At 54.0% G+C, this 24,624-nt stretch overlaps 2 protein-coding genes across 3 annotated transcripts; both read right to left on the bottom strand.

Moving 5' to 3' along the window:
• Nucleotides 1-1,666: 1,666 nt before the first annotated feature.
• On the bottom strand, nucleotides 1,667-7,762 carry LOC105532761 (putative 60S ribosomal protein L39-like 5). The gene is made up of 3 exons (XM_011971038.1): nucleotides 7,712-7,762; nucleotides 6,664-6,695; nucleotides 1,667-2,053 (listed from the first exon to the last, which is right to left on the bottom strand). The coding sequence occupies exons 1-3, from the start codon at nucleotides 7,760-7,762 to the stop codon at nucleotides 1,873-1,875; spliced, it is 264 nt and encodes an 87-aa protein (XP_011826428.1). The 3' UTR covers nucleotides 1,667-1,872.
• Nucleotides 6,153-24,617, bottom strand: AMOTL2 (angiomotin like 2). Of its 2 annotated transcripts, none has more exons than XM_011971035.1 (10): nucleotides 24,603-24,617; nucleotides 21,000-21,794; nucleotides 17,795-18,101; nucleotides 16,575-16,719; nucleotides 16,091-16,183; nucleotides 11,824-12,119; nucleotides 10,390-10,703; nucleotides 9,576-9,796; nucleotides 8,832-9,011; nucleotides 6,153-8,058 (listed from the first exon to the last, which is right to left on the bottom strand). In XM_011971035.1, exons 2-10 carry the CDS (start codon nucleotides 21,731-21,733, stop codon nucleotides 8,000-8,002), a joined length of 2,349 nt encoding a protein of 782 aa, XP_011826425.1. In that variant the 5' UTR covers nucleotides 21,734-21,794; nucleotides 24,603-24,617; the 3' UTR covers nucleotides 6,153-7,999. The 2 variants fall into 2 exon arrangements, with proteins under 2 accessions (XP_011826425.1, XP_011826426.1); XM_011971036.1 differs by having other exon boundaries at nucleotides 8,832-9,008; nucleotides 10,390-10,697.
• Between the last annotated feature and the right edge of the window lie 7 nt (nucleotides 24,618-24,624).

Raw genomic sequence — 24,624 nt, 5'->3', positions numbered from 1 at the left:
AAATTCAAATACAGATGGAAAAAAAAAATCAACTGGTTTTTCACCAGAGAGAGTTTAAGAATTATTGTTCTCCCATACTCTGTAAAGTTTAGTTTCCTGTTCGTCTTCCCCCACCCCGCTCCTGCTAGAATGAAGTTCCATGGGGCAGGGATTTTGTCTGCTTTATTCCCCACTGACTCCCCCCGCAGTATATAGAATGGATGTGGCACATGCTGGGTCCTTAATGGCTACTAATTGAGTGAGCACATGTGCAAGGGAAGGTCTGAGAGGTGAATATCTTTCACTGGACATGGGGTGGGATGGCAGCAAAAGTTCAACCACAGGCCCCTGAACTAACCACACTGTTCCCAGGACCAGGCCTTGATGGTCCAACTGGGGGGCTGCAGGAAAGAGGCGCAGGTCTGGAGCACAGGCCTTTGAAAAGGCTGCCCCAACTAGAGGTACAATGACAGGTGTGAGGGCCAGAGTCTTTCTTGTGGCACAGGACAGGTCGTCCTTTCCCATGAACTTGGGAACAGAAGGGGCAGGGACTGGGAGACAAATGCTTCCACTCCCCAGAAGGCATCACCAACCTCTCCCCCTCCCTTTATTGTGGTGCTCTGGCTTCCAGGGAGGAAGGGGAGGGAGGTTGGCACCTGGGGATGGCATGGAGGCTCTGGGAAAGCCTTTCCCTGGACCTTGCCTGGCTCAGATCTTTGTGGCCTTGATCGACAATCCCTGTGAGTTATTCTAGGGGCCCAAACACTACAAGGCATGGCTGGGAACTGCTGCCCTGATAACAAGTGTTCCACCCCACCCTACCCTTGCCACTGCCCCTGCCCCTATCCTTTCCCAGAGGGAGCCCAGGGCTGTCAGGGCCAGGCAGGAGAAGCTCCAGGCAGGTGCGGCCCTCCTAGGGGTGGAGAGAGTTCTGATTCCGCCTGCCGTTCCCATGACTGGGGCTGGCTACTGCCCACGTGGCAGTCAGCGCCTGGGCCTGACTCAGGGACCAGCCATCTGGCAGGGCCAGTTCTGGGCTCACACACCCACCTCCACCTCCACCTCCACCTCCACCTGCTCATCCACTCCGCTCCCCAAGCCCTCGGGCACAGCTTCTCCTTCTCTGACCTGAAGACTCCACCCACAGAGTCCCTTTTACCTTCTCCCACCTCTCCCACTTTCAGTGAATGGCGAAGGGGCATGGGTGCCTGGCCAAGGAGGAAGGGCTTGAGACCTTTGGTCAGAATATCCTACAGGGCTACTGTTCAAGCAGGGCCACCTGTGACACCAGCGCAAGGACAAGAGTAAACACCTGTATCATTGAAAAGCTCGGTTATGTCTTTTTACCTGTGGCTCCTTCTCACCCAAGAGGGGTGCGACATTAAGACATGAGTCTTAATGTCTGCTAGCAAGAGCTCCTCCATCCTGCACGCCCCAGCTCTCCTCCCCATCATGGTCCTGTGGGAGCAGAAAGGAAGCTGCAGAGGGGCGACTGCCGGGAGGAAGTGATGTTCAAGCTGGAGGAGAAAAGAGATGAGAAAGGCATTGCGAGGAAAAGGATTGGGATGTGCAAAGGCCTGCAGTTCAAAGAGGCCACAGTGCACTTGGAGCCACCCCTGTGCGGTTTATATGGCTGGGCGTGCACAGAAGCCTGGTGAAATCCGGAGCCCCTGGGAAGGAGGCCTATTTTTCTTTTTTGAAATGAAAGGTCTCACGTATTTATTACAGAACCCAGTCAACCAGCATGTTCCTAACAGATTCAGAGAGAAAAAGCATACTCCCAAAAAAACACATCCAACTGTCCAGACAGTGGTGACATTCTCAGCTTGACATGGTAACACGATTGTGACCTTCGGACAGCATAAATACGTGTGCCATCTCGTGTGCAATTCCTTACAGACCCAGCTTGGTTCTTCTCCAATGTCTCCTTTTGGAGCTGTACCTGATTTTATTACCAGTTTTCATCCGAATCCACTGGGGAATGGGACGATTTCGCTTTTGTTTCTTGGCTAGGAATTGCTTAATCTTGAAAGTCTTGTGAGAAGACATGGTGAGAGGCGGAGCCAAACACACACTACGATGGTGGAGAAAGAAAGAGAGAGGGGCCTGTTTTTTTTCTTTTTTCTTTTTTTTGAGCTAATTTTTAATTTATTTTCACTAAGATAAATAGTCTAAAAAAGTCCCAAGGGCCATGACTACAATAGCATGGATATATTATAATTTTACATCTTAGTCACATAAATATGCTTTAAATTCATTTCTTCAATTAATTCTCCATTTGACACTTGGAGGTTACTTTTTAAAAACCTTTGAATAAATTATTTCAAAGCCACTTATTTCCTGTAATTTTTTTGTGACCGAATTTCAAAAATAGGAAAAAACGATGAAGCAAGAAAACACACAGGCAGATATTCTATCAAACTTCAGACAAAAAGACCTCAGGTTCATGTATTCATCTAGGAGAAATCCTGGATTTCTGGGGCCTGTTTTTTTTTAAGTTAAAAAGGGTTATTGTAATTTTCAAGGCAAACCTAGCTGTGGTTTTTGTAGTTAGTCACTCTATGGTTGAGATTTTGGTATTTTTGCCATAATGCAACATGCTCTGAAGATTTCCATAGTACACTGTGTTGAGCAAGCAAAGGCTTCAGAAGAGAGACTGGGTAGGGCTCTTTTCAAGGCTCCTGAAGCTTGAAAAGAAGGCCAACTTGATGCAAGAAGAGACAAACCTGTGCAGGGAAATAACCAAATTATTGCCCAACACATCTGGAATGTGCCCCCAGGTAGGAGCCTTTGGACTTGCAAGAGGCATTTATCTCAGGACAGATCATGACACCGGGCTGGCTCAGATTCAAAAGCTGACAGGCCCACAGACTAGAGTAGAATGTGTCCCTGTTGCAATCAAGTGCAAGTGGCATGGCTCTCCAGGGCACTCCGAGAGCCAACTGTCAGATATGCCCCACTCCCACTCCCGCTGGGGGCTGGAGGTTTGGCTGGTGGGTGAGAGCAGGGTGCACATGAGAGTCAATTACAGTTTGGTCCTCAGCGAACTGGTCAGCCCTTTCGTCCAGGCTCTGCGGTGATACCCCCTTCATTCACCTGGACCCCAGGCTCCCTTTATGGGTACCTCTGCCCTACAGAAGGGGCTGTTTTTAGTGGACATCCAGAACCAGCCACTTCATCTGCAGAAGAAAAACCAACTTCATTGACTTCCAGATCCAAGCCTCACCTGGGAGAGACAAGGATGAACCGAAGTCCTGGGCACTTCCCAGAGCTCCATTCCCATCAGGGAAACACAATGCCCAATGCCCAGGCAGGCAAAGATTTACTGTGAAGCTAATGAACCTTGTAGCTCGGGTGCTCACTAGAACAGGCCCCTTCCAAAACTCTAGACCTAATTTTGTATTCACCATTTTGCATTCTTTTTCTTAAAGAAGGTCCTCTAAATTATACAAGCTTCAGACCTCACAAAATTGGACCCACCCCTGCCAATGCTCCTTGACTCCGGAAAACCTTAGCAGACATGGGCGCCTCAGGGCTCACGGGCCTCCTTTCCAAACCTCAGGACCTCCACCCTGGCAGCCTAGGGAATGAGATGTGGGAGGCTCCAGCTCAGAGCAGATAGTGTCCTGGCTGTAGCCCAGCAGAGGTGCTCTGGGGCTGCTGGGCCCAGGATAGGTGAAAGGGGACTGTCTGCAATAGAAAGTTCAAAGTGTCAGCCTAGGAAAGAGGAGCCGACAAGTGTGAAGGCAGCAGATCCAATAACACTTCTAATTGTGTCCATATGGCCCACTGGTGGCGCATTTGGTGATGACCTGTGGTTGACCACTGGCTTAAAGTAGATGCTGTGATACAAAACACCACTGAATGATGCACTTCAAAAGGGTGAATTTTATGGTATGTGAATTCTACCTTGTTTGGAAAAAAAAAAAAAGATGCTGAGCGTTCCATTGCTGTGGCACTTCTCCCAAGTGTTAGATCCAGGCATGGCACGTCCAGGAATGCACTGCTGGTTGCGGGGGTTTCTGGACCGCCTCCAGAAGGGTCAGTCACTCCCAGCAAGGCCTGCTGAGGGACGACTTCATCCTGGCCAGCCCCTTACTTGTGCTAGGAGATGGCAGAGTGGTACTGCAAGCTTTCCTGTGTAGCTGGAGTTCTTCGGGGGCTGTAAAATGGCTTTGGCTATCTCTGGGTGACTGGGCCCCATTTTTCTGCCCTTGTCTTGGCATATTTTCACCAAGCTTGCTGAGCCTGGCACATACTTATGCCAGGGGAAGAGTTAACAATTAACCAGGAGGTGAGAGAAGTGAGAGAGGCTGGGGCAGCCACTCATAGGCTGCCCTCCTGCCCTTGGAGCCATGGGCTGCCCCCGAGCCACATCCCCAGCCCGGTTGGTGGAGGCACTGGGTGGAGGCAGGGCAGGCAGGTTAGGGCTGCCCCTCAAAGAGGAACTTGGGCTCCAAAGGGCCCCGCTGAGCCACCTGGGTTCCGGCCCAGGCTCCACCCCTTCACAGGTGTTAGACACAGAGGGCAAACACCTCCCCCGCCAGGGCCTCACCATCCCTGCCGCAGCCTGCAGCTTCACTAGGTCCGGAACTCCATTAGACTGCATTTCACAGGGCACCGAGCAGCTCACTCATCCCCTTTCCTCAGAGGAAAGGTCACTCAGATGCACTGGTGACCATGTGGCTGGAGAGCACCCATGCCTTGCAGGGACACTAGCCGGAAGATATCGGTGCCCCTCACACCTGTCTCTGGGACACATGGTGAGGCACGCATGTGCACACATGCACACAAATGCACATGCACGTACATGTGCTGGGTACACTGGGACTGATTTCCTGTTCTCCTTGGTCTATGCCAAGGAAACATTAACGTGACTTTCCACAGACTGGATCTCACAGAAGGTGCAGATGCTTTGGAAGCCCCTGGCCAAAGGTACTGGGGTGAGATGGCACTGTTGTCAGGGCTTATTGTTCACAGGTCTGAGTTGCCAAGCTGTCCTTTGGAACTCCCTGCCACAGGCACTGACCATTTTGTTTTGGACAGCAAGCCTCAGAAGATGTAGCCATGGGCTGGTGTGGCCCAGGGAGGAGCAGTGGTGGGAGGGTGAGGAACCCTATTGTTCAGGCTGCCTCCACGGACCAGGCCTGCATCTCAGGTGAGTAACCTGACTCCAGTTCAGGTCTCAATGGGAGGAAGGCCGGCATAGGTGCTGCCTCAGTGGCAGGAGGCAGGCTGGAGGGTTGGGTGGAGGTGTGGCCATGGGGTGGGTCTGATGCCTCTGTATGGAGAGCTCCTCATCCAGTGGGGCCTATCACCATCTGCAAAGTTGCTGAAAAAGTTTTTGGATGCTTCCAATTCTTCCACCTGCTTGTCTCCATACTTGTGGCTGGTAGGCTGGCTCGGGAAGACACCTTCTTTAGGATCTCAACTTAGTTACTCATCAACATGGCTCCCGAGTTCCCACACTGGTCCTGGAAACACTTCACTCACCGCCATGGTGGGGAACCATTCGACATGTAGGCTGTCTGGTAGCCTGCTGCTGCCTCATGGCCAGTGGACTAATGGCCACATTCTGACGGGGAACCTCAGTGTCCTGCCACACTTGTAGAAGCACAAGGCAGGTATTTTGTTTCTGATACAAGAACAAGCAAGACTGAGAATGGTTTTCTCTTTTTTTTGAATTGGAGCAATATGCTTTCCTGAGCATCAGGAAAGAGTGGTGATGTCACAGCAAAGGAGGGAGGCAGTGGCTAAGAACACGCCACGTCCTTGAATGTCCTCTGCATGATGCCTGGCCTTCTGGACGGTTTCGGACAAGACTTTATATGCTAGGTGGGAGTGGGAAAAGGAGTGGGGGAAGGATAAAGCCATCTTGGGACACCCACTCCCACTGTGGATAACCACAGCATGTGGCCAAACAAAGCTGATTAGAACAGAGCTACTTGGGGAGGCTGCCATCTGGCAGGCCCTCCTTCCCCTCCCAGTCTTCAAGAAATGTTACCTATGAAAGGGGAAAAATGCCAACCATATCCTCATTCCAACTCTGTCCTTAATGCAGCTTCACAAAATTCCTAGATTCTATTTTGGGTCCTTGAAGAGACTGGACTATGACTTGGGTGGCCCCCCAAAATCCTCACCCTTTCCCTTCCCTCAGTGCAAAGTCTCACCTGTGCAAAGACATCACTTTTAATTATTTTTTTTAATTAAAATACTGTTATACCCAGTGGAATGCGGCAGCAATCCTGGTACAGGGTGGCATAACAAAACAGCCATGTTTACATTTTAAATATTTACGATAACTTAAACATACAGACACACATCATGGTCTTTGGCAGAAAACGTTCACAGCACAAAAAATACTTTAAAAGAAATACCAAATATTAATCCAAAATATATTAAGTCGTTTTTTTTTTTCTTTCACGATATTTTTTGCCTTTTTTTCTCTTTTTTCTTTTTGTTTTGTAAACAATGCACATGAACCAAATGTATTTTTCAGCTTTAAACGGGGGTAGGGGAATTTTAAAAAAATATGCAATTGTCCAGCAAATGCAAATGTTTAAAAAGGAAACTTGAGGAACCATGGAAATAAAACAACACACACCAAACCTAAAAACGATAAAGGAAGAACACAAAGAATCAAGGAGAACTAAAAACGGTAAAGACAAAACTGCTAAAACCCACCAATAGCTCCTGGGGCTGAAGTGAGGGATTCTCTAAGACCAGAAGTCGGAGTCACTGCTGCTGGCAGGCTGCCATGGGGGTGTTCCACCCCAATTCCAAAGCATCTGGTCCTGCTTCAGGGCGCTGGGCATGGGTAGCTTGAGGAGCCAGCCTCCTGGGCACTGTGTTGTGATGGGGGCTCCATTCAGATGACTATTTGACTCTGGTAGCTCATTAACTAGTTTTCAACCGCTTTGCTCCTCTCCCAAACCCTCCAGGTGGGAACAAAGACACTTATTTATGCGGACAAGACAACATCGCCAGTTTCTCAGAGAGAACTGGTACTGGGGAGGGCCACTGCAGCCCACCTGGGGGTACGGCAGGTGTCTGTTCAAGGTGGCTCATTTCATCTGGCTCAGGGTTTACGACCAAACTGACAGGATGTCCCAGGGACAGGAGCTGTGGAGCCATTCAAGAGGCTGGTGGTGGGGGTCCCGTGGGCATTTATAGGGCTCAAGATGGAGGAAAAGGCAGCCGAGATCCTGGGAATCAAGCAGCTTTAACATCCACGGGCCAGGAACTTGAGGAGGAGGCATAACTGGGAGGCCAGTCAGAAGTTTCAGGAACTGTGACAGTAGGAAGAGGGGAGCACAGCCCATGGAGACACATCAGAACCTGCAAGCCTCAGTCTTCTGTTCCACAAGAAAGGGAATTATATACAAACTGCACACTGTCTCCCAGTCCACTTAACGGCCCCTAACCCACAGCAAGTGAGAAGGTGAGGCTGTGGCTTCTCCAAGACTAACACCCTTAATAGTCGCCAAAAGATTCAAGTCTTAGTATCCCAGGAAGGCAGTGAGGAACTGAAGAGCAGATGAGGTTGGCTGGAACCAAACTTAGCCAGAGAACAATATGGCTGACTTGATTAGTGAACCAGTCTGCCTGGTGTCCACGGGCAGCCGTCCTGGGAAATTAGTCCCCCAAACCAACACAGCCCCTCCCTCCCTGCCTGACTGACAACTGGCAGGGCAGAGGGAGCTCAGCTCCTTTCTGAGCTGTCAGTTGCTACCCCAGTAGCAGGCCTTGGGCAACAAGTCAAGGCTGAATCCTCATTCTCCATAAGGCCGGGAGGAATGTGGGCTAAGAAGCAGAGTCTTCTGGGGGTGCTGGTGCTCTCACAGTTCTCCTCTCCCCTGGGGTCCTCCTCCTGAGCTCCTGGGACCAGATGGTCAATGGGAATGAGAGTCTGGCTGGGGAAAGGGACAAAGCAGCGGCTGACAGGCTGCTGAAATGGCTGAGAGTGGCACAGGGCAGAGGAGGGGAGAGAATGGCTCAGAGTCCTGAAGCACCACCTCCTTCAGATCAGTATCTCCACCATGTCTGACAAGTCCTGGACTCTGGATGTAGCTACAGAGTCTGGAGAGAGACAAGAACACAGGCACATGCCAATGAGTGTTACTAGACTGCTTTTAAAATCCTGGCACATTTTAAATACAACGATCTTTCTTCACCAACTTTTCCCACCTCTGCTGCCCAGGTTCCCAGAACTTGGTCAACCAAGCACAATGCTCTGCACCCTCTCAGTGCTCAGCCCAGCCCACCAACCTCCCATGTGTAAGATGCATTTGTTTCTAACTTTGAACTGGTTGGAGGGCTTAGACAGAGCAATGGAGAGCCTGAGGGAGGGAGGCTGCAGCATTCTTTTCATGCCTGTGGTTTTCTGAGATCAGGAGGCACAGGCAAATATGCAAAGGCCAGTGTGAAAGGGGAGTGGAAAAAGAAATGGCATCTTCTCAGATTTCTCTTTCCCGGACTCTCAACAGGCTTCCAGAGTGCCATCGGCATGACTTGCAAGCTCCATTCTCTTGGATAATCAAATTGGAAATTAACTATGTAGGGAAGACCATGAAAGAGGAGCTTAAGTGCCTCCCATCTGGTTGCTTTCTTTCTGAATTCTGGATCTGCCTCTAATCAGGGTTTCCAGTTTCCGTATTCATGCAGCCAGCCACCCTTCATGTTCACAGTGAGGCGGGCCAGGCACGCTGCTCACCTCTGGCTATGCAGGGCTCCCCATGGAGTACAGGCAATGACCCAGAGGGGGCTGGGAAGAAAAGGCTTTGGTGTTCCAGTTCACACCCCAGTGCTCCCCTGGCCCTGCCTAGCACAGAAGTGGGGTCAGGAGGACTTACCCAGAGAGGCTGCTCTCTGGCTACTGCTGCACCCCAGAAGGCTGTCAGGCTCCGGTGGCAGGCAGGTGGAGGTGCTGTCTGGGGGGCCGTCAGTCTGGGTGCTCCCATCTCTGCTCCCGTGTTTGGCATGGGCAGCAGGGGGAGATGTGACCACTGGCTCCTCTGTGGGTGCCCTGTCTGCTGGGAAGGTAGGTGGATGGTTATTGCCACACCTGTAAGATGTGGCCCTGGTGAAGGACACTGTAAGTTAACTGTCCTTGCTGGGGATTCAAGGTGGAGTGGGCTGCTCTTGATCTGCAAGAACTTTAAGACTAAAAATGCTCCTATTTTAAAATGGGAATGACTACCAGATTGGATTGGCTTCCAAATGTTTTGGGTGGTGGGACCCTTCTTTGTAGATTAAATCTTCTAGAGTTTCTGTGGCATCTGCTTAGAAGGAAGAGTGGAGGGGGCTTGCATAGAAGGTGCATCTGCACAGGAAGCTCTATTTTTCTCAGTTCAGTGGCTGGGGCTGAAGCATGATGGAATTTACGGAGATGGGGACTAAATACCCCTCTTCACACTGGCAGGAGAGGCGTGGGCTGTAGAGTCACTGGAGGCAGAGAGTAAGCCAGCTCCCCTGGGAGACAATCAGGAAGCCCTGGCTCCCATGAGCCTCAGTTCTGGGAGGAAAGGTCTGGCAATCTGTGTTCAGGCCCAGGAGAAACTACCTCTCAATCTATCCCAGCAGCAGCCTCCTCTTACCTGTAGTCAGCCGAGCAGGGGCGTCTGCTGCTTGTCGCTCACTAGAAGAGAGCCCTTGCCAGCCCTGGGTTCCTGCTGCTGCAGCCACGAAGACAGATGGCACCGACTTGGCAGGCCGTAGGGAGCCCTGGGTGGCCTTGCCAGGGTCTCTCCTGGAGCGCTGCTGAAGGACCTTGATCACTGCATCCTTCTCCAAGATCTGGGCATGGAGCACCTTTAACCTGAGGGGTGAAAGGCCATGCCCACACTGTCAGACCCATAGATCCAGCCACCCTTCCCGCCTCATAGGAGTTAGAGGAAAAGCACCCTCCCTCCCCTAACCCGGCCAGGCTGGATCCTTCTGTGCTTGTAGCAGGGACCTAGAGGGGGCTTAGAAATGGTACCACAGCTCTGGCATGTGATGCTCTTAGAGCCCAGGCTCTGAAAACCACCAGTGCATAAGGCCCTGGGCCCTTCCCACACCAGGAAAGGCAGGCCATCAAGGGTGGGTTCCAGAGTCATCAGATGATAGCGGCAGCACAGCCCTCATCCTGGAGGGCAGCACTCCGGAGAGGGGAGGCAGGGCCCAAGCCCTAAACGGCACCCAACACCTCCACAGTAAAAGTCTACTGGGTAGACCAAGGACTCGGTATTTCTAGGCAAATGCCAGTTTACAGCGCCTGGTGTGCCAAGCATGCAGGTTCAGCTCAGAAGCATGAGGGACTGCTGAGCTGTGTGGGGAAAGCGGCTTGTTTATCAGGATCAAGGGCAGGGCAGTGACTGGACATTGCCACCCGCCTCCCAAACCTCAGGTGCCTGGCCTGCAATGCCGAACCTGCTTTCCATCTCCTGGTGCCTGTGGCCACCAGTGAGCAGACCCTCATTGAAGCTGCTGCTGGGCGAGGGCTGCGGGGAGTGTCGGATGAGAGTGGTGTCACGCTGGGCAGCAGCCGTGGCAGCCGCATCCATGGCAAACTGCCTCATGGCACGTTCCTCCAAATACTTCTGTTCCCACTTGGTCATGTCGGCCTCCAGCGCCAGGATCTGCTCCTCCTTCTCGCGCAGTTGTTCTGACAGCCGAAGGGCGCTGAGCTCTGGGGACCCGCCACTGCCACTGCCACTGCCACCACCTGTGGTGCCTGCCTGTCTCTGCAGAGCAAGGAGTGGAGACCGTGGTCAAGGGTGGAGGTTGGGGTGCGGCAGCCACTGGTCTTCGCCTCCACACAAGGACTGTCACTCTTACATGTGCGTGTTCAGCCATACACAGCATACATTTCCCCATCCTTCCTCTACCGAAATGGGGGTACAGCACAGGTCCCCATACCCCTGCCCTGAATCCTATGGCCAAGGGCATAGAGACCAAACAAATAATCCTCCAAACTGGCAAAGGGGGTGCTATCAATAATTATAGTGGGGAAATTGGTGTAAATTAGAACAGAACTGGGCAAACCGAGGGTTCAGCCATGCTAACTCTGTCACAAGGGTAGGCTTGGGAGTGGAGAAATAGCTATTTGGTTTGTAAACACCAAGAGTTGTTTACACAGAAGTCCAAAGTGAGGTTAAGCACTATGGATTAGGGCAACCATCTTTCCTCCCAATCTCAGGGAGGCATATAAAAGCTGGCTGGTGGCTGGGCACAGTGGCTCATGCCTGTAATCCCAGCACTTTGGGAGGCCAAGGCTGGTGGATGACATGAGGTCAGGGGTTCAAGACCAGCCTGGCCAATATGGTGAAACCCCATCTCTACTAAAAATACAAAAATTAGCTGGGCGTGGTGGCACGTGCCTGTAGTCCCAGCTACTCAGGAGGTTGAGGCAGGAGAATCGCTTGAACCTGGGAGGCAGAAGTTGCAGTGAGTGGAGATTGCGCCACTGCACTCCAGCCTGGGCAACAGAGTGAGACTCCATCTCAAAAAAACAAACAAAAAAAAGCTCGAGGGCCTTCTATAACCAGGTTCCTAACTTACTTTCTCTAGAGGTCAAGGACAATATACCCTGCTGCTGCCGAGGACAGGAGTCCCCTGAGGCTGGATGTGGGCCAGGTGGCAGGGCCTCTGCTAAGACGACAAGTGGAAGGGAGCACGTAGCAAAGGTGGAGCAGAGAGCAATCATCCTTGCCGCCCCGCAAGGGGCCTGCAGCCTAGATCTAACTAGGGGCTCCTGGGGCCTCAGCCCTGGCCTCCAAACCTACAGTCCCCGAGGACGAAAGGAAGCTGACATCCTCAGATGCTGCCCTAGCCTGGACACCTGCACAGGTTTTCTCAGCTCACCTGCTGTGCACGCAGGGCCTTGAGTTCCTGCTCCAGACGAGTCCTCAGACGCAGCTCCAGCTGTTCCCGCTTCTCACAGGCTGCCTGCAGCTGCCCGAGTGCCTGCTGCAGCCGCTCCACTTTCTCCACATAGGCCTGCTTCTTGCGCAGCTCCTCTTCAGCTCGAGCCGCCCGGCCCTGCGCGTTGCCCAGAGCCTGCTCCAGCAGCTCGGCACGCCGCCGCTGGTCCTCGATGGCACCGCGCAGCAATGCCATCTCTCGCTCCAGCTTCTCTTGCTCCTGCTGCTGCTCGTAGCCTGTAGGGAGAGAGAGGCTTGATCAGTGATAGTGACTACATTGGCTGGCGCCATTGCCTCCTGGGCTCTGTGCTGACCACTGGATGAGCACAGTTGCTTCTCATTCTCTCAACAGTAACACGAATAAGGTACCATTATTAACCCTGTTTCATGGAAGAAGAAACCGAGGCTCAGGTTTAAGTCAGGAGTAAACAACTGGGCTACCCTGCCTTTCTACTGGGACACACTGCCATGGGACAGCCCCAAACACCATCCACTTGTGCCAGGGGCCACCATGTCTAAAACACATCCACAATATCCCTTGAACCTTGTGACGGCTAGAGACTGCTGAGGTAGGAACTGTGATGCCTGTGTACAGATGAGAAAACAGAGGCTCAGGTGGGCTGTGACATGGTCCTCCTTCAAGTGGGAGAATGAAGGAAGAGGGAACAGAACCACCATCTGCTGTCCACACACCAGGCACTTACACATCTTATTCCATGAATCCTCCAGTCCCTCCAGGTAGGATTTGGGATCCCCAACTTATAGCGGAGGAACATAGGAGGTGAATGGTGCTGCCAAATGGAAACCCCAGCTGGCCACACTACAAAGGCCCAGGCTGCCTCTGGCTATGTGGTGAGGCGTTTGTACTTAGAGGCCACCCAGAGCTCTGGGGCTCCTTCTGCGGACCCAGGCCGAGAGGTCCGTTGAGGGCTACATTTCCCTCCATGGTCTGAAAAGATCACTGAGATGCAAGCAACCAGGCTCAGGAAGAAATGCAAAGTCTGCAGCACAATGCAAATGACTATGGCACAAGGATTAGTGTGTAAGGGTCCAGCTATCCTGACTTTTGTATCATTTTGTTAATTACCCAAAGAAACTCTGCTCAGAGGCCCTCTCAGCATGGCCAGGAAAGGCCCAAACCAGACCACAGAGCCCTCCATCTGATGCTCTAGCCTTAAATCCACCTCCCAGGCACCTGCCCCTTGAGAGTCCCAGGCTGCCCCCTGAGGAGTGGGTCAGCTGCCTACCTTGCTGGAGAGCAGGAGGCGGGGCAGGGCTGTGGGCCCCCGCTAATGAACCTAAAGGCACTGTCTCTAGAACAGCATTCTGATTCAGTGGAATTTTCTGCCAGAGTGGAACTGTTCTATACTGCACCCTCCAATGCAGTGGCTACTAGACACACGTGCTACTGAGGACTGGAAATGTGGCCAGTAAGATGGAAGAACTGAATTTTAAATTTTATTTGTTTTCATTAACTTCAATTCTTGGGCCACATGTAGCTAAGCACCTATGATATAGGACAGTACAAGTTCTGGAACAGAAGAGTGAAGGCTTGAGACCTTGGCATGTGGAAGGGGGGATTCATTTACTCAGGGCCCTGGGGCAGGGCAAGGAGGACACAGAGGCAACTCAGGTTAGCTCTTGGTTCGTTTTGGATTTTTGAAGGCTGAGCCCAGGACGGTATCATTCTGTGGCATGGAGGAAAATAAGGGGGAGTCCAATAATATTGAAACGTATGTGTTCATACTTCGCTGGCTTGACATCCATTGAGTGGGGTGGAGGAGCAGCCAGGTTTGGACTCAGGCAGGGAGGACCCTCCCCTACTCCACCCGTGCGTTCACAGTTTGCCCAGGGCCTGCATCTCATTTCAGCCTTAGCGTGACTCTGTGGGGAAGGACTGTCTCATCTTATAGCTGGAGAACCTGAGGCGCAGGGAGAAGAGAAACATTCTCAAGGGGGTGGAGCTAACAGGCCGGCTTCAGGCCTCAAGGCCAGATCCCCAGGGGGAACGGCTGGCCTAGAGGGGCCAGAAAGGCAGTGCTGGGGGGCTGCGTGGCTTGCCTAGGAGGAAAAGCAGATGGCATTGATGATAATGGCCACACTTTCCTAGTGTTGACTGATCCCAGATAAAAGGGAGGTCAATCAGACACATCTTTCCTGCCTTTGCAATAGCTACTAGGGAGCAAGGAAGAGCTGCTTGGGTTTCCTCAACCCTAGGGGAGGGAGGAGGGGCCAGTGGACCCAGCCTTCTGCTTCCAGAGGCTTCCTGCAGCTTTGTCCAATCTCTAAGGCCTTGGTGGGGGCTGGGAGGCTTTGGGCTCTGGCCATCCCCTGCCAACAGGACCCTGATAAAGCCCTGGGCCTGTGGGATCTCGGGAAGGAGAGCTCCTCAGTAAGAAATAAGTGGCCCGGGTGCCGGTGGGAAGAGGACGCCCGGAGGCCAGCGGAGGCGGGAAGGAAGGCAGGCGAGGCGCCGAGGGGACCCGGGATGCGCCCTGGGCAGCGAGCGAGCCCCCACCTCCACGTTCCAGGCTCCCTTTGTGCTCACCCTCCCTCCTCCCAAAGCCGGGCGAAGGGCGCCAGGCAGCGCGCACGGGAGGGAGCGGCGGGGGGCGGGCCGGGAGCGGAACAGCTCGCGGCTCTGGAATGCCAGGCATCCAGGTCACCCGCGGCTGCGAGATTAATGGCTCCAGTGAGGAGCCAAGAACAGCCCGGCGCTCACTCGCTCCCCGGGGAGCGGAAACGCCTCCCGGCCGGCCCCCCTCTTCTCACCCCCTAGCAAGCTCCCAGAAACCCGCCACATGGCTTCCTTTCTTTGGCAGAGCCAGGCCCCAAAAGTCCGCCTTCCTCCACAGGCACCCTAATCTGCCTTGCCCTTGCAGCTTCTCCTCCCCAGACTCCTCAGGGAAACCCCAGGGCTGCCCCATCCCCTTTCTCCCTCATTCCCTTTGACTCCTTCCCAGAGACCTTAAGCCGCTGCCACCTCACCCCACCCAGCCAGTAGAGACCAGCCTACCTCCTGCCCCACCCTGTCAATTCCTTCAGTGCTGTGTTCCCCCATTCCCTGCCCTAGTCTTTGAACCCTCTTTGAAGGAAGATAGGGGTGCTGCCAGCCAGAGCTAAGTCCTCAAGCTGCTCCTCCATTTCTGCACCCCACACTACTGTTTGTGCCATTCACAGTAGAGTTCCTGTGAAGCCTCAAAGCCACGTTTACCCAGCTACCAACCACTCCCATTCCACTTCTCTGCAAACACCCTGAACGGCAGTAAAGCTCCTAGTAGGAGCTCAATAAATAACTGTTGTTAGTCTCTTCTGATTGCTAGAGCCTCCTGCTGCTGAGCTCAGGGCTTCCTTTGCCACCCACCCCATATACCTCTCGAACGGCCCAATAACTCCTTCACCTCTGGCTGGCTCTCCACCCCTGCCATCCCCACAGAGCCTCTCTCTCAGGCCACTGGGGCTCCTAATCACCAGTTTCTAGGACCACCCCCCTTGTTCTTTTGAATCTGTGGGAAATTGCTCCTTTCTTAAGCTCACCACTTCTCTCCTGACCTCCCTGCCATGGTACCTTCCTGGGCCTGCTCCCATTCTCTCCTGAACATCTGCCAGATGCTCAAAACACATCTGCTAATTAATGAATGGACTAGTCAATGAACTTGCCCATTCTTCAAAGATGCTTAGACCACCCCCTTTAGAATGCATCTGTTGGTTAAGGTCTAGGATCCCATTTTTGGCTGTCTCAAGTGCCTCCACTTGGCTTGCCATGGCCCAGTTCCATCATGCCTCCTGCCTCTCACATTCCCGTTGTACACTCCTGACCTTTCTGCTGCCTGGAACTCCCTGGGAAGCTCTCAGACGACCTTTCCTTCTTCACCTCACCTGTGTTCAGCGTTACCTTGCCTCCCGCACTGCCCAATGCACTGCACTGATGGTCAGCACGGAAGCTCAGCAAATCACTGCTCCCTGGCTTTCCCTCTAGTGTCAACTGATCTTCTTAATAGATACACAACTAGATCCTATTCTTCTTTGGAAGCCACTTCTCCCCACCATCCCCAGATCCAGTCAAGTGTTGGGCACACAGTAGGCAGTAAACCTGCTCCTAAAGTACTGCTTTGCAAGGGGGAAGGCCAATCTTCCTGGTCCAGAGGGTGCGCAGCAGTCCCATTGCCTGCACACAGGCCAGGATTCTTAGTGAGGCCCCTACTCACTCTGAGCAAGCAGCTTGGCCACCATGTCCTGACTGCCGGCCTGGGCCTCCTGTGTCTTGCTTGCCAGGCGGCGGTTTGCAGATTCCAATCTCTCTGTTTCAAGGGAAGGAAAGATGTTTTAGTGTCAGGTGAAGCTGCCAGCTTGGGATTTTTCCTGACATCCTATCAAGACGGGGCTGCATCCTCCACATTGGGGATGGGCCATGAGGAAACCCCGGCTCAGCTCAGGGCCCGATGGGAGGGAGCCTCCTCTGTCAGAAGCCATCATCCGGGCCACACGATGGGAGCTCCCTGAAGGGATTCGAGACCCAGTACATAGAGACAAGCATCTCTGTATCAGGGCAGCTCCCGAGGAGTCTCAGCCTGGCTCTCTGAGTTCATCTGCACTTTCAGCAGATAATAGATTCCCAATTTTTCTCTAGAACACAGGAAGTAAGCCCTCTGCAGAGGCTCTCCAACCTCCACCTGTGTGACTGGCTCTCACCTCTAAGATCCCGGTTGAAGTCTTGCAGCCTCCTCATTTCACTGTCCATCTTGTTCCTCATGGTCTTCTCCAGGGCCTCACGCTTGGAGGAGGCTCTGGTCAGGCTCTCATGGGCCTCAGAGAGCCGCTGGATTTCGCTTTCCAGCTGCAAGAGGCAGACAGCAGAGCTGAAGGAAGGTGAGAGCTCCTAGGGAGTGATTCCAGGCTGACCCACTACTCTCCATCAGAAAAGGTGACAGATGAGAGGACACCAAGCAGGAGCAAAACCTCCAGGTTTTGGTGGGATGACTATGGTGGGATGATCAGAAGCTTGTAGCCTCCAGAAGTAGGCTGGACTGCTGGGACCAGCAAACAACGGTCCATCAGCTGCCCCAAGGACCAGATGCTGAGTGAACCTAGGGCCAGGTACTTTGGAAGTAGCTGCCTGCAGGGTGACTAAACATAGCTTCCCTGTGCCCAGTGTCCAGAAGGAAACATTCTACTTTTGGCTGGCTTCCACCAAGAAACTGAGTACGGTTGGCCAGAAGTGGGCACCAAAAGACTCCAGCCATGTCGGGGTGGTTGGACCTAACTTGGACACCACAGGACAGTCAAGGGAGGCCTGAGGCCATCTGCTAAAACTGAGCCTCAGCAGAAAACTGGTAACCCTTCACTAAAGAAGCAGGCACCAGGTCTAAGCCTGAGCCACCTCTGCCTGGTCCCCCAGGCATCACCGTCCACCCAGAGGGCCAGCTGGGCCCCGGCTGCTCCTCCCACTTGGCTGCTGGCAGGTTCCGCACGTGCTCTTAGCTGGCCTGTGATTCCAACAAGTCTTTCCAAGAGGAGAAGTTTTCTTTTTCGCCAGGGCTGGCCTGGAACAGACTTGCTGTTGTGTGGGGGACACAAAGGGCTCTCTGTGGGAGGTGTCCATGAGAGGGGGTGTGTGCAGGGCAAGGGTGCGAGTGTGCAAGGAGCTGGTGAATGGGCTCTTTCTAATCACCACTGGCCAGCAACTGCTCATGCTCCAGGCCTGCTCTGCCGGCCTCTCGGCTGTTCCCCAGCTGTCTGAAGTCAGCTCAGGAGGGTGCATGAGGGGTGAGGGAGGTGGAGAACAGAGGGATGGGGTAGATCAAGCCAAACAGTTTTCAGGCTCCTCTGCCTCTCCTTGGACTACCCACTCCCCAGGTAGCCCCTCGGGGTCTCTTTCTGGTCTGCCCCTCTGAAACCCCAGCAGGGCCTACCTTCTCAATACGGCCGGCCTTCTCTGCAGAGCTCTCCAGCTCCCTCTGCAGCCGCTCATTGTCCCTCTGCAGCCTGGCATTCTCCCTCAGCACGGCCTCCATCTGGGCCAGGTGGGCACTGCCCGAGGTGGCTGAGGAGGCCTGGGCACTCACTGGCCCCTCCACAGCAGGTGGGTTGAGGGAGCTCAGGGGGCCATGGCCAAGAGCAGCTGGATGTGGGGGAGGGGGGTGCTCCTGGGGTTGCTGCAGGTACTGGTACTGTTGCTGCTGTTGGAGGAACACAGGCGGCACCTGGGCCTGCAGGATCCTGGGAAACAGAAGAGATGGTGCTCAGAGACAGCACAGACCCTTATGGTTCCCACCCGGAGCAGCCCAGAGTCGCCCCATTCCTAGGCATATTGGGAAGATGGTTATTATTCATAACTAATATATTATTAAAATTGCTGCAGATAATTATTCAACCCTCCAGTGGTAGGCAGGGACCAGTGGGGAAGGCCTTTTCCAAATGTTTCTGCCTGAGGCTCTCAAGAGTCAGACAGCAGAGCTGGAGGGGATTAATGTCAGGATGCTTGTTTCATACCCGCCTCACAGTGGCTGGGGCCTTGGAGATCAGCCTGAGCAATCCTGGGCCTCCTAAGCAACTAATGCTTAAATACGTCATCTTGAAAAATGCACCCTGACACTTCTAGTCAATGGAAGGTTCTTTTTGGGGCTGGAGGCCATGTCAATCATGACTGAGCATATAACCTTCCAGGCCCAAGGACAACTTGGTGGCTGGGCCCCAGCAGCAACCTTATGTCTATTACATGAGTGGCCAGTTTCAAGACTGCCAAAGCAGCACTCATTTTCTCCTTTCTATTTCAAGTCCTGCTACCCCCAGCCCCCACCCACCCAGAATCATTTTTAGAAGACTCCAGTTAAGGTTAGAACAGTGAGACAGATGTCAGCGTAAGAGTCTGAGCTCTAGAGTCTGACAAATAGGGGTTTAAATCCCTGCTCCAGTTGTTTAACCTTGGGCAAGTGCCTCAGCCCCACAGACGGGGCATTGCTCTGTTGCATCATGAGGGTCTCCAGCCTCGCCAGGGTTTGTGAGGATGATGCTATGTAAGGCCTGGCAGAGTGCGGGGCTGGTGCTGGGTGGGTGGCAGGTGCTCCTGTAGTGGTGGCCCATCCTCCATCTCTTCTAGTAGGAACCTCGGTTTACCCTCAGTTTAGAGAATAAATGTGGCCCAAACTCTGGGTTTCCTTGGGAGTAAGGGCTGCCTCTGGACTACTGCAGTTGCTGAGTTCAGGGGACAATGTTCTATTGGCCTCTGGCACTGGTGTAACATCACCCATAGGGCTCCGTATTGAGGGAAGGAGCAAAGGGCGAGAGGCACGGGGAGTCCAAGAGCCTTTCTGGGACCTTGTGATTCCCAGCGTCACAACTGCCTCAGTTTCACAAAGATTCTTCCAAGTCCCAGAAGCCCCGCAAAACCCAAATTCTCCTTCTAGGTGCATCATGTCAGCACTCATGCACACCCAGCCTGCCCCTGCCTCCTGCCCCCATACAGCCTATGGCCCCCCTGCTCTTCTCAGGACCCTAGGCTAGGAGTCTAGCCCCAAGTTCCTAACAAATAATCTTCATCGGATCATCCGAAAGGGGATATTGGGCAGATGTATTTCTCCTACTATCTAAGATGGGGCTTCCAGTAAGAGCTGGGAAGAGGGTCCCCACTGGAGTGCTCAAACTCTCCATTCCACTGCTAAAATGGCCATTCTCAAGGTTGCTTCAAGAACTTGCTCCCCCCTGCACTGGGCCAGGCAGACACAACTGGCATTCTTTGGGGATGACTTAGCTCTGAGAAAGAATAGCAACTCCTTTCCCTTCACACTTGCTTTCCTTTCTCCTCGTCCTCTCCCTCCCCCGCTTTTTGTTCTCCTGCAAACAGTCTACTTCCTTGCCACGATTACTATCTTTTCCTGACAGAGTTCAATAAGGCTGGTCCAAAAGAAGAAACCACGACTCAGCTTCCGAAACTCTTCCTGATCGAGCCCTGAGAAGGGCGATAAGGTGCGAGTCTGGAGGGGGTGGAGGCTGGAGAAAAACCAAGAGGCTCCATCCTCTGGTTCCGCCATACCAACCCCATCATGTCACACATTTCTCGAGAGCAAGGAAAGGCCGGACGGTGGGAAAGTGGGTGACTAAAGGAAAACTCAGCAGGCATGAAGAGAACCAGACTTTGACCTTGGGCCACCAGAGGAAGAGTCTGAAATCCTTGGGGTCCCTTGGTGGGGTTTCTTGGACTCCCACAGGGGGAGATGCAGCAGCGATGGCTGTGTCTGCTTCTCTGAAAAGATGCGGGCCAGATGAGAAGCCTGAGGTGGGGCCTTGTTTCTAGGAACACTCATTTCTCCAAACTCTCTAGACTTCTTGCCTCCCCCAAGTCTTCCTGCTTCCATTTTGGCCCCTCACGAACCATGCTCTGCATGGTAGCCAGAAAGAGCACTTAGAAAAGGAAAACCAAATCACATCCCCCGAGGGCCTCCCAGCATACTCAGAATCAAACTCTAAGTCCCTGCCCTGACCCAGCAGCCTCTCCTGAGCCTCCCCAGAAAGAGGCCCACCTGGACCCAGAATCCTGTCCCACTGCAGGCTGCAGATGCAGGGAGCGTATGGCAGTAAATGGGGAGGAGAGACAGGGAAGCTCCTGCCCTGGTGTAAGATGCAGAGACGTCTCTAATGAGGCCACCGGGCCTTTCCAGCTTCTAGTTAGGAATGCCTCCCAATAATCATAGAAGGCAAGTTGCTCACATTTTCTTAAAAAACCTCCAGAGAAGGAGGTCCCACCGTCTTCCTACTTAACTTGGAAACAGTTTGGCAATGATTCCCAACCTTGCCTTTAGGAAGTTATTTCTGAAATCTAACCTTTAACCGCCTGTTGCGATTTGTGTCCTCTGGGGACAGTAGTTACTGGAATGCTAAAGCTCAGCAGACAATGCTGCCTATCTCTGAACTAAGGCAAGGGACGCCACTAACTTCTTAGGGGACCTCAGTTACGTCTCTCTTCTCTGCCAGGCAATAGCTCTCCCTTCTCAGGAAGGCTGGAGGTGGGGTGGGGATCTGGCCAGCTCTGACACAAGCTGTGATCTTGAGGCTCTCCTCCCTGACAGCCTGTGCTGGAGGAAAGCCAGGAACTGGAAAGCCCAAGGTGGGGAGAGTTACCTGACTTCAGCGTGCTGGAAGTGCGGGCTGCCGCGGGCACGGTACCGAGGGTCAGTGACAGCAGTGGTGGTCTCATGAGCTAGTACAACGTGAGGGTACTGAGGTGGGGGTCCTCGGGACTCTGGGCCCTCAGGAGGGGGGCCCCTCAGTGGGGGGCCCTGCTGGCTGCGGGCCAGCTGTGGGAAGCTGTGGGAGGAGCTCATGTGGCTGGGGACCCGGGCGCCGTTCCTCTCCAGGGACAACTGCAGGAGCCGTTCACTCAGCGAGCGCACGTGCCCGTGCCTCAGCTCCCGCAGGGCCTCATCCTGCCTCCGACTGCCTCCGGGGGCCCCACGGGGATCACGGTCCCCTGCATGTGGCCGGGGCCCCACCTGCTGGGCCGCATAGTACTGCGAGTGGGCTTTGGCCTCCTCATAGGTGGGCAGCTCCTCTCCCTTGCTGGGCTGTGGGCACAGCCGGTGGAGGGTGTTCTCTGCCAGGTGGTTCTCACCGCCCTGGTGCTCCTGGCCCTGGGGCTCCTGCCTGGTGGCTTGCTGCAGCACCTGACTATCCTCTGGTGCCAGGATCTCCAGGGAGGCCTGGGGGCTCCCTGTGCCCCCAGTTCCTGTCCCACCCCTCAGGGCCTGCTGCTGGATGGCTAGCAGCGTGCGTGTCTCAGTCAGGTTGCCATAGCGCAGCTGCTCCTGGATGAGGCGGTGCAGGACTGTCCCCGAGGAGTCTTCCAGTGTCCTCATGCTTCTCTGGCTTGCACACAGCTGCCTGGACAATGGCCGGTGGCACCTGGCCCCAGAGCACCTAGAGGAGGGTGGGGAGAGAGGGAGACAGAGAGAGAGAAAAGCAATCAGTGGGAGTCCATGGGAAAGGAGAAGGTTTTCCAGGATTTCCATTATTACTCTGGTGGAAAGCATAAAAGTGAAGAGCAGGGGTGGGGCGGGTCACATAAGCTTGGATTCAAGTACCAGTGCTGCTATCTACTGATTAAGACAAGTTATCTAACCTCTGAGCCTCAGTTTCTCCACCAGAAAAATGCAAAGAATTCTGCTTGACTCATGGAGATGAGAATAAAAAGAGGCAGTGGCCTGTGAGCTCCTGGTACAGTGAAAATCCTGGTAAACAATGACTGTGATAACATTCATGGTGACTTACTATTCCTGGAGAGAGACAACAGGAAACCAGAAGATAACCCACCAGGAACCACCGCCCGTACAGCCAGCTACACATCAAACAGCCTGATGGGCAATTCCAAGGCAGGCCTAGTTCAGATCTAACCACTTAGCTATTCAGTCTAGGGGTGGATGGGGCCCCAATTTATTGGCAGGTGATAAAAAATGCATGCAGTCCAGTAGAAAAGCCCTAGGCAAAAGGCCCCCAGGACCCTCTACACTGAGGCATGCCAGAGCCCAGCCTTGGCACAGTCAACCTACCACCCTCTAGCCCGCTGAACCCCTGCCCACTTTTTTCACTCTCCCTGAACCAGAGAGCTCCTGGAGGATGGGCCTGGGCTCTGCTTCATCAAGTGCTGCTGACAGAATGAATCTGGGGCTCCCTGTCATGGGACGACCTTGGCAGTCACTCCGCAAGGTTAACAGGAAGAAGGAGGAATTGCACCTGAATTGGTGAATAAGGGATGAATAAAAATGCTCCAAGAGGACAATGGTATTGTGAGATGAGGCAAAAGGGTGCCACCCATCAAGGTTAGTGGGTCAGTCTTTGTGCTGACAGTAACTGCAAGAGAGCTCCAGGAAAAAGAAAGGATGGCATGATGTCTTTGATTTTATGATTATCCTCCCCAACACACACACACACACACACACACACACGCACACACACACACACACTTGCTACTTGGAAAAGCCCCCACTGGTCCTCTAGGCACATAGGGGACAGGCACTCAGCATCTTTCTTGACATCAGTGTCAAGGAAGCCCATCTTGACTTGGGCTAACCGGAGAAGTAAGGGGAGGTTGTTGGTTGAGAGACCAGGGGCAGAGGAGAGGGGACTGTGAGCCTAAAGTGCTCGGAGATAATATCAGAGAAAGGATTTCCCTTCTAAGTCTGGGCTCCCAGTGGCTCATGGACTGGAAAGCTGCCTGCCTCTCTCACCCAGCTTCCTTTCCACAGCCTCTTCCAACACAAATCTCCAAACTGGGTTCCAGGGAAAACTAAACAGAATCCACACTGCCACAGGTCCTGTGTGTATGGGCAGCGATTAGGGGGTGGGTGGGAGGAATGTGGCCCCTCCTCTGCCACTAAACTAGCCCTAGTGTCCTGCTTCAGTTTGGGCTATGGCATGTTAGCAGAGCAGTCATTCCCAATCGTTCCCTTCTCCCCACCCCAGGACTACAGCTGCCCAGAGGTGGGGAGTGGGGGATGAGTCTGGAGGGCACCTCTGTACCCATCCTTCCTGGCACCGAGTCATGCACTCCCCCCCGCCCCCGCACACAACGAGGGGTAGATGTGCAAGACTCCGGAGCTACCCGAGGCAAAGCAAGCAAATGGGATTCAATTCGCATGGGATTCAGTTCGCCCTGGAGTTTTATCTGCGGGCATTTCCTAAGATAATCACTCTCTGGGCCAACTCCCACAGAGGCAGGGGAGCGGCAGGAAGGAATGCGGAGCCTTCCCGACAGATTCCAGGCGCTCCACAGTGTGCCCGGACTGGGAGCAAGGAACACCTCCAAGGCCTCTCATCGCGAATTTGTCCCGGCCAAGCCCCTCAGATTCACGTCCTTTCACACACCAAACGCCTAAGCCTTTACTAAAACCTGCTTCCGCGCCCCCGGCCGCGCCCCTCTGCTGCGCTATCTGAAGGCGGCCTTTCTAAGCCAGCGCGCGTCTCCAGCCTTGGCCTGGGGTCCCGCTCGCCTAAGGAACCAAAGTGACAGTCTCCAATCTAGGAGACTCTCGCACCCCAGCCAGGGCTCCCGCCCCACCACGAGCCCGGGCGGACCTGGAGCACCGAAGGTCGCTGGTACGCCTGGGGCGAGCCGGTGAGGGTAGCCCGAGGCCCGGAGAGGTCTTTACGCATCGCGGGTCCGCCTCCCTCCCTCTCGAGCCCTCTTTGTTTTCCAAATACTCTAACGCTGACGTCACCGGGCTGGACAGCAGGCTGCATTCTTTCTAAGTGAGAGCCAATTCGTGGCTCCAGAGAGGATTTTCCAAGGAAGACAAAGAGGAATTCTTGGACTGGTTGGGGGCAAAGGCACCTGTAACCCCCACCTAACCAAATCAGCCCGCAAGACCCTGCAACTTGAGCTCCAAGCGGCGCCTCCATGCCTGTCCCCCGCCACCCCCACCCCAGCCGACCCGCAAACCGAAACACCGTCGCTCTTCTCTCCGGAGTCGGCCCGCTCCCCTCTCCCCCAGCCCCAAGGGACCCGCGCGCTTCTAGACCCCGCAAAGCCCAGGACGCTGGGCTCCCCGCGTGGAACGGCTCTTGCCCAGCACTGCGGCTGCCTCGAAAGGGCGCACTGCCCCCGAGGACGCTCGATCCTCGGGGCTCCGACTCCCGGAAAAGGCCGGGCTGCGCGGAGACTACAGCTTTGGCTGGGGCACGTTTCTGTGGCCTCGCGCGCTCTCCCGAGCGCGGAGCAGCCTTCCTTACCGCTGCGGCCCGAGGGTGCCCG

The sequence above is a fragment of the Mandrillus leucophaeus genome, unplaced genomic scaffold (assembly GCF_000951045.1).
Source record: "Mandrillus leucophaeus isolate KB7577 unplaced genomic scaffold, Mleu.le_1.0 Scaffold981, whole genome shotgun sequence".
Taxonomy (NCBI): Eukaryota; Metazoa; Chordata; class Mammalia; order Primates; family Cercopithecidae; genus Mandrillus; species Mandrillus leucophaeus.
The sequence above is the reverse complement of the archived record's forward strand: the minus strand, read 5'-3'. Positions and strand labels throughout refer to the sequence as shown.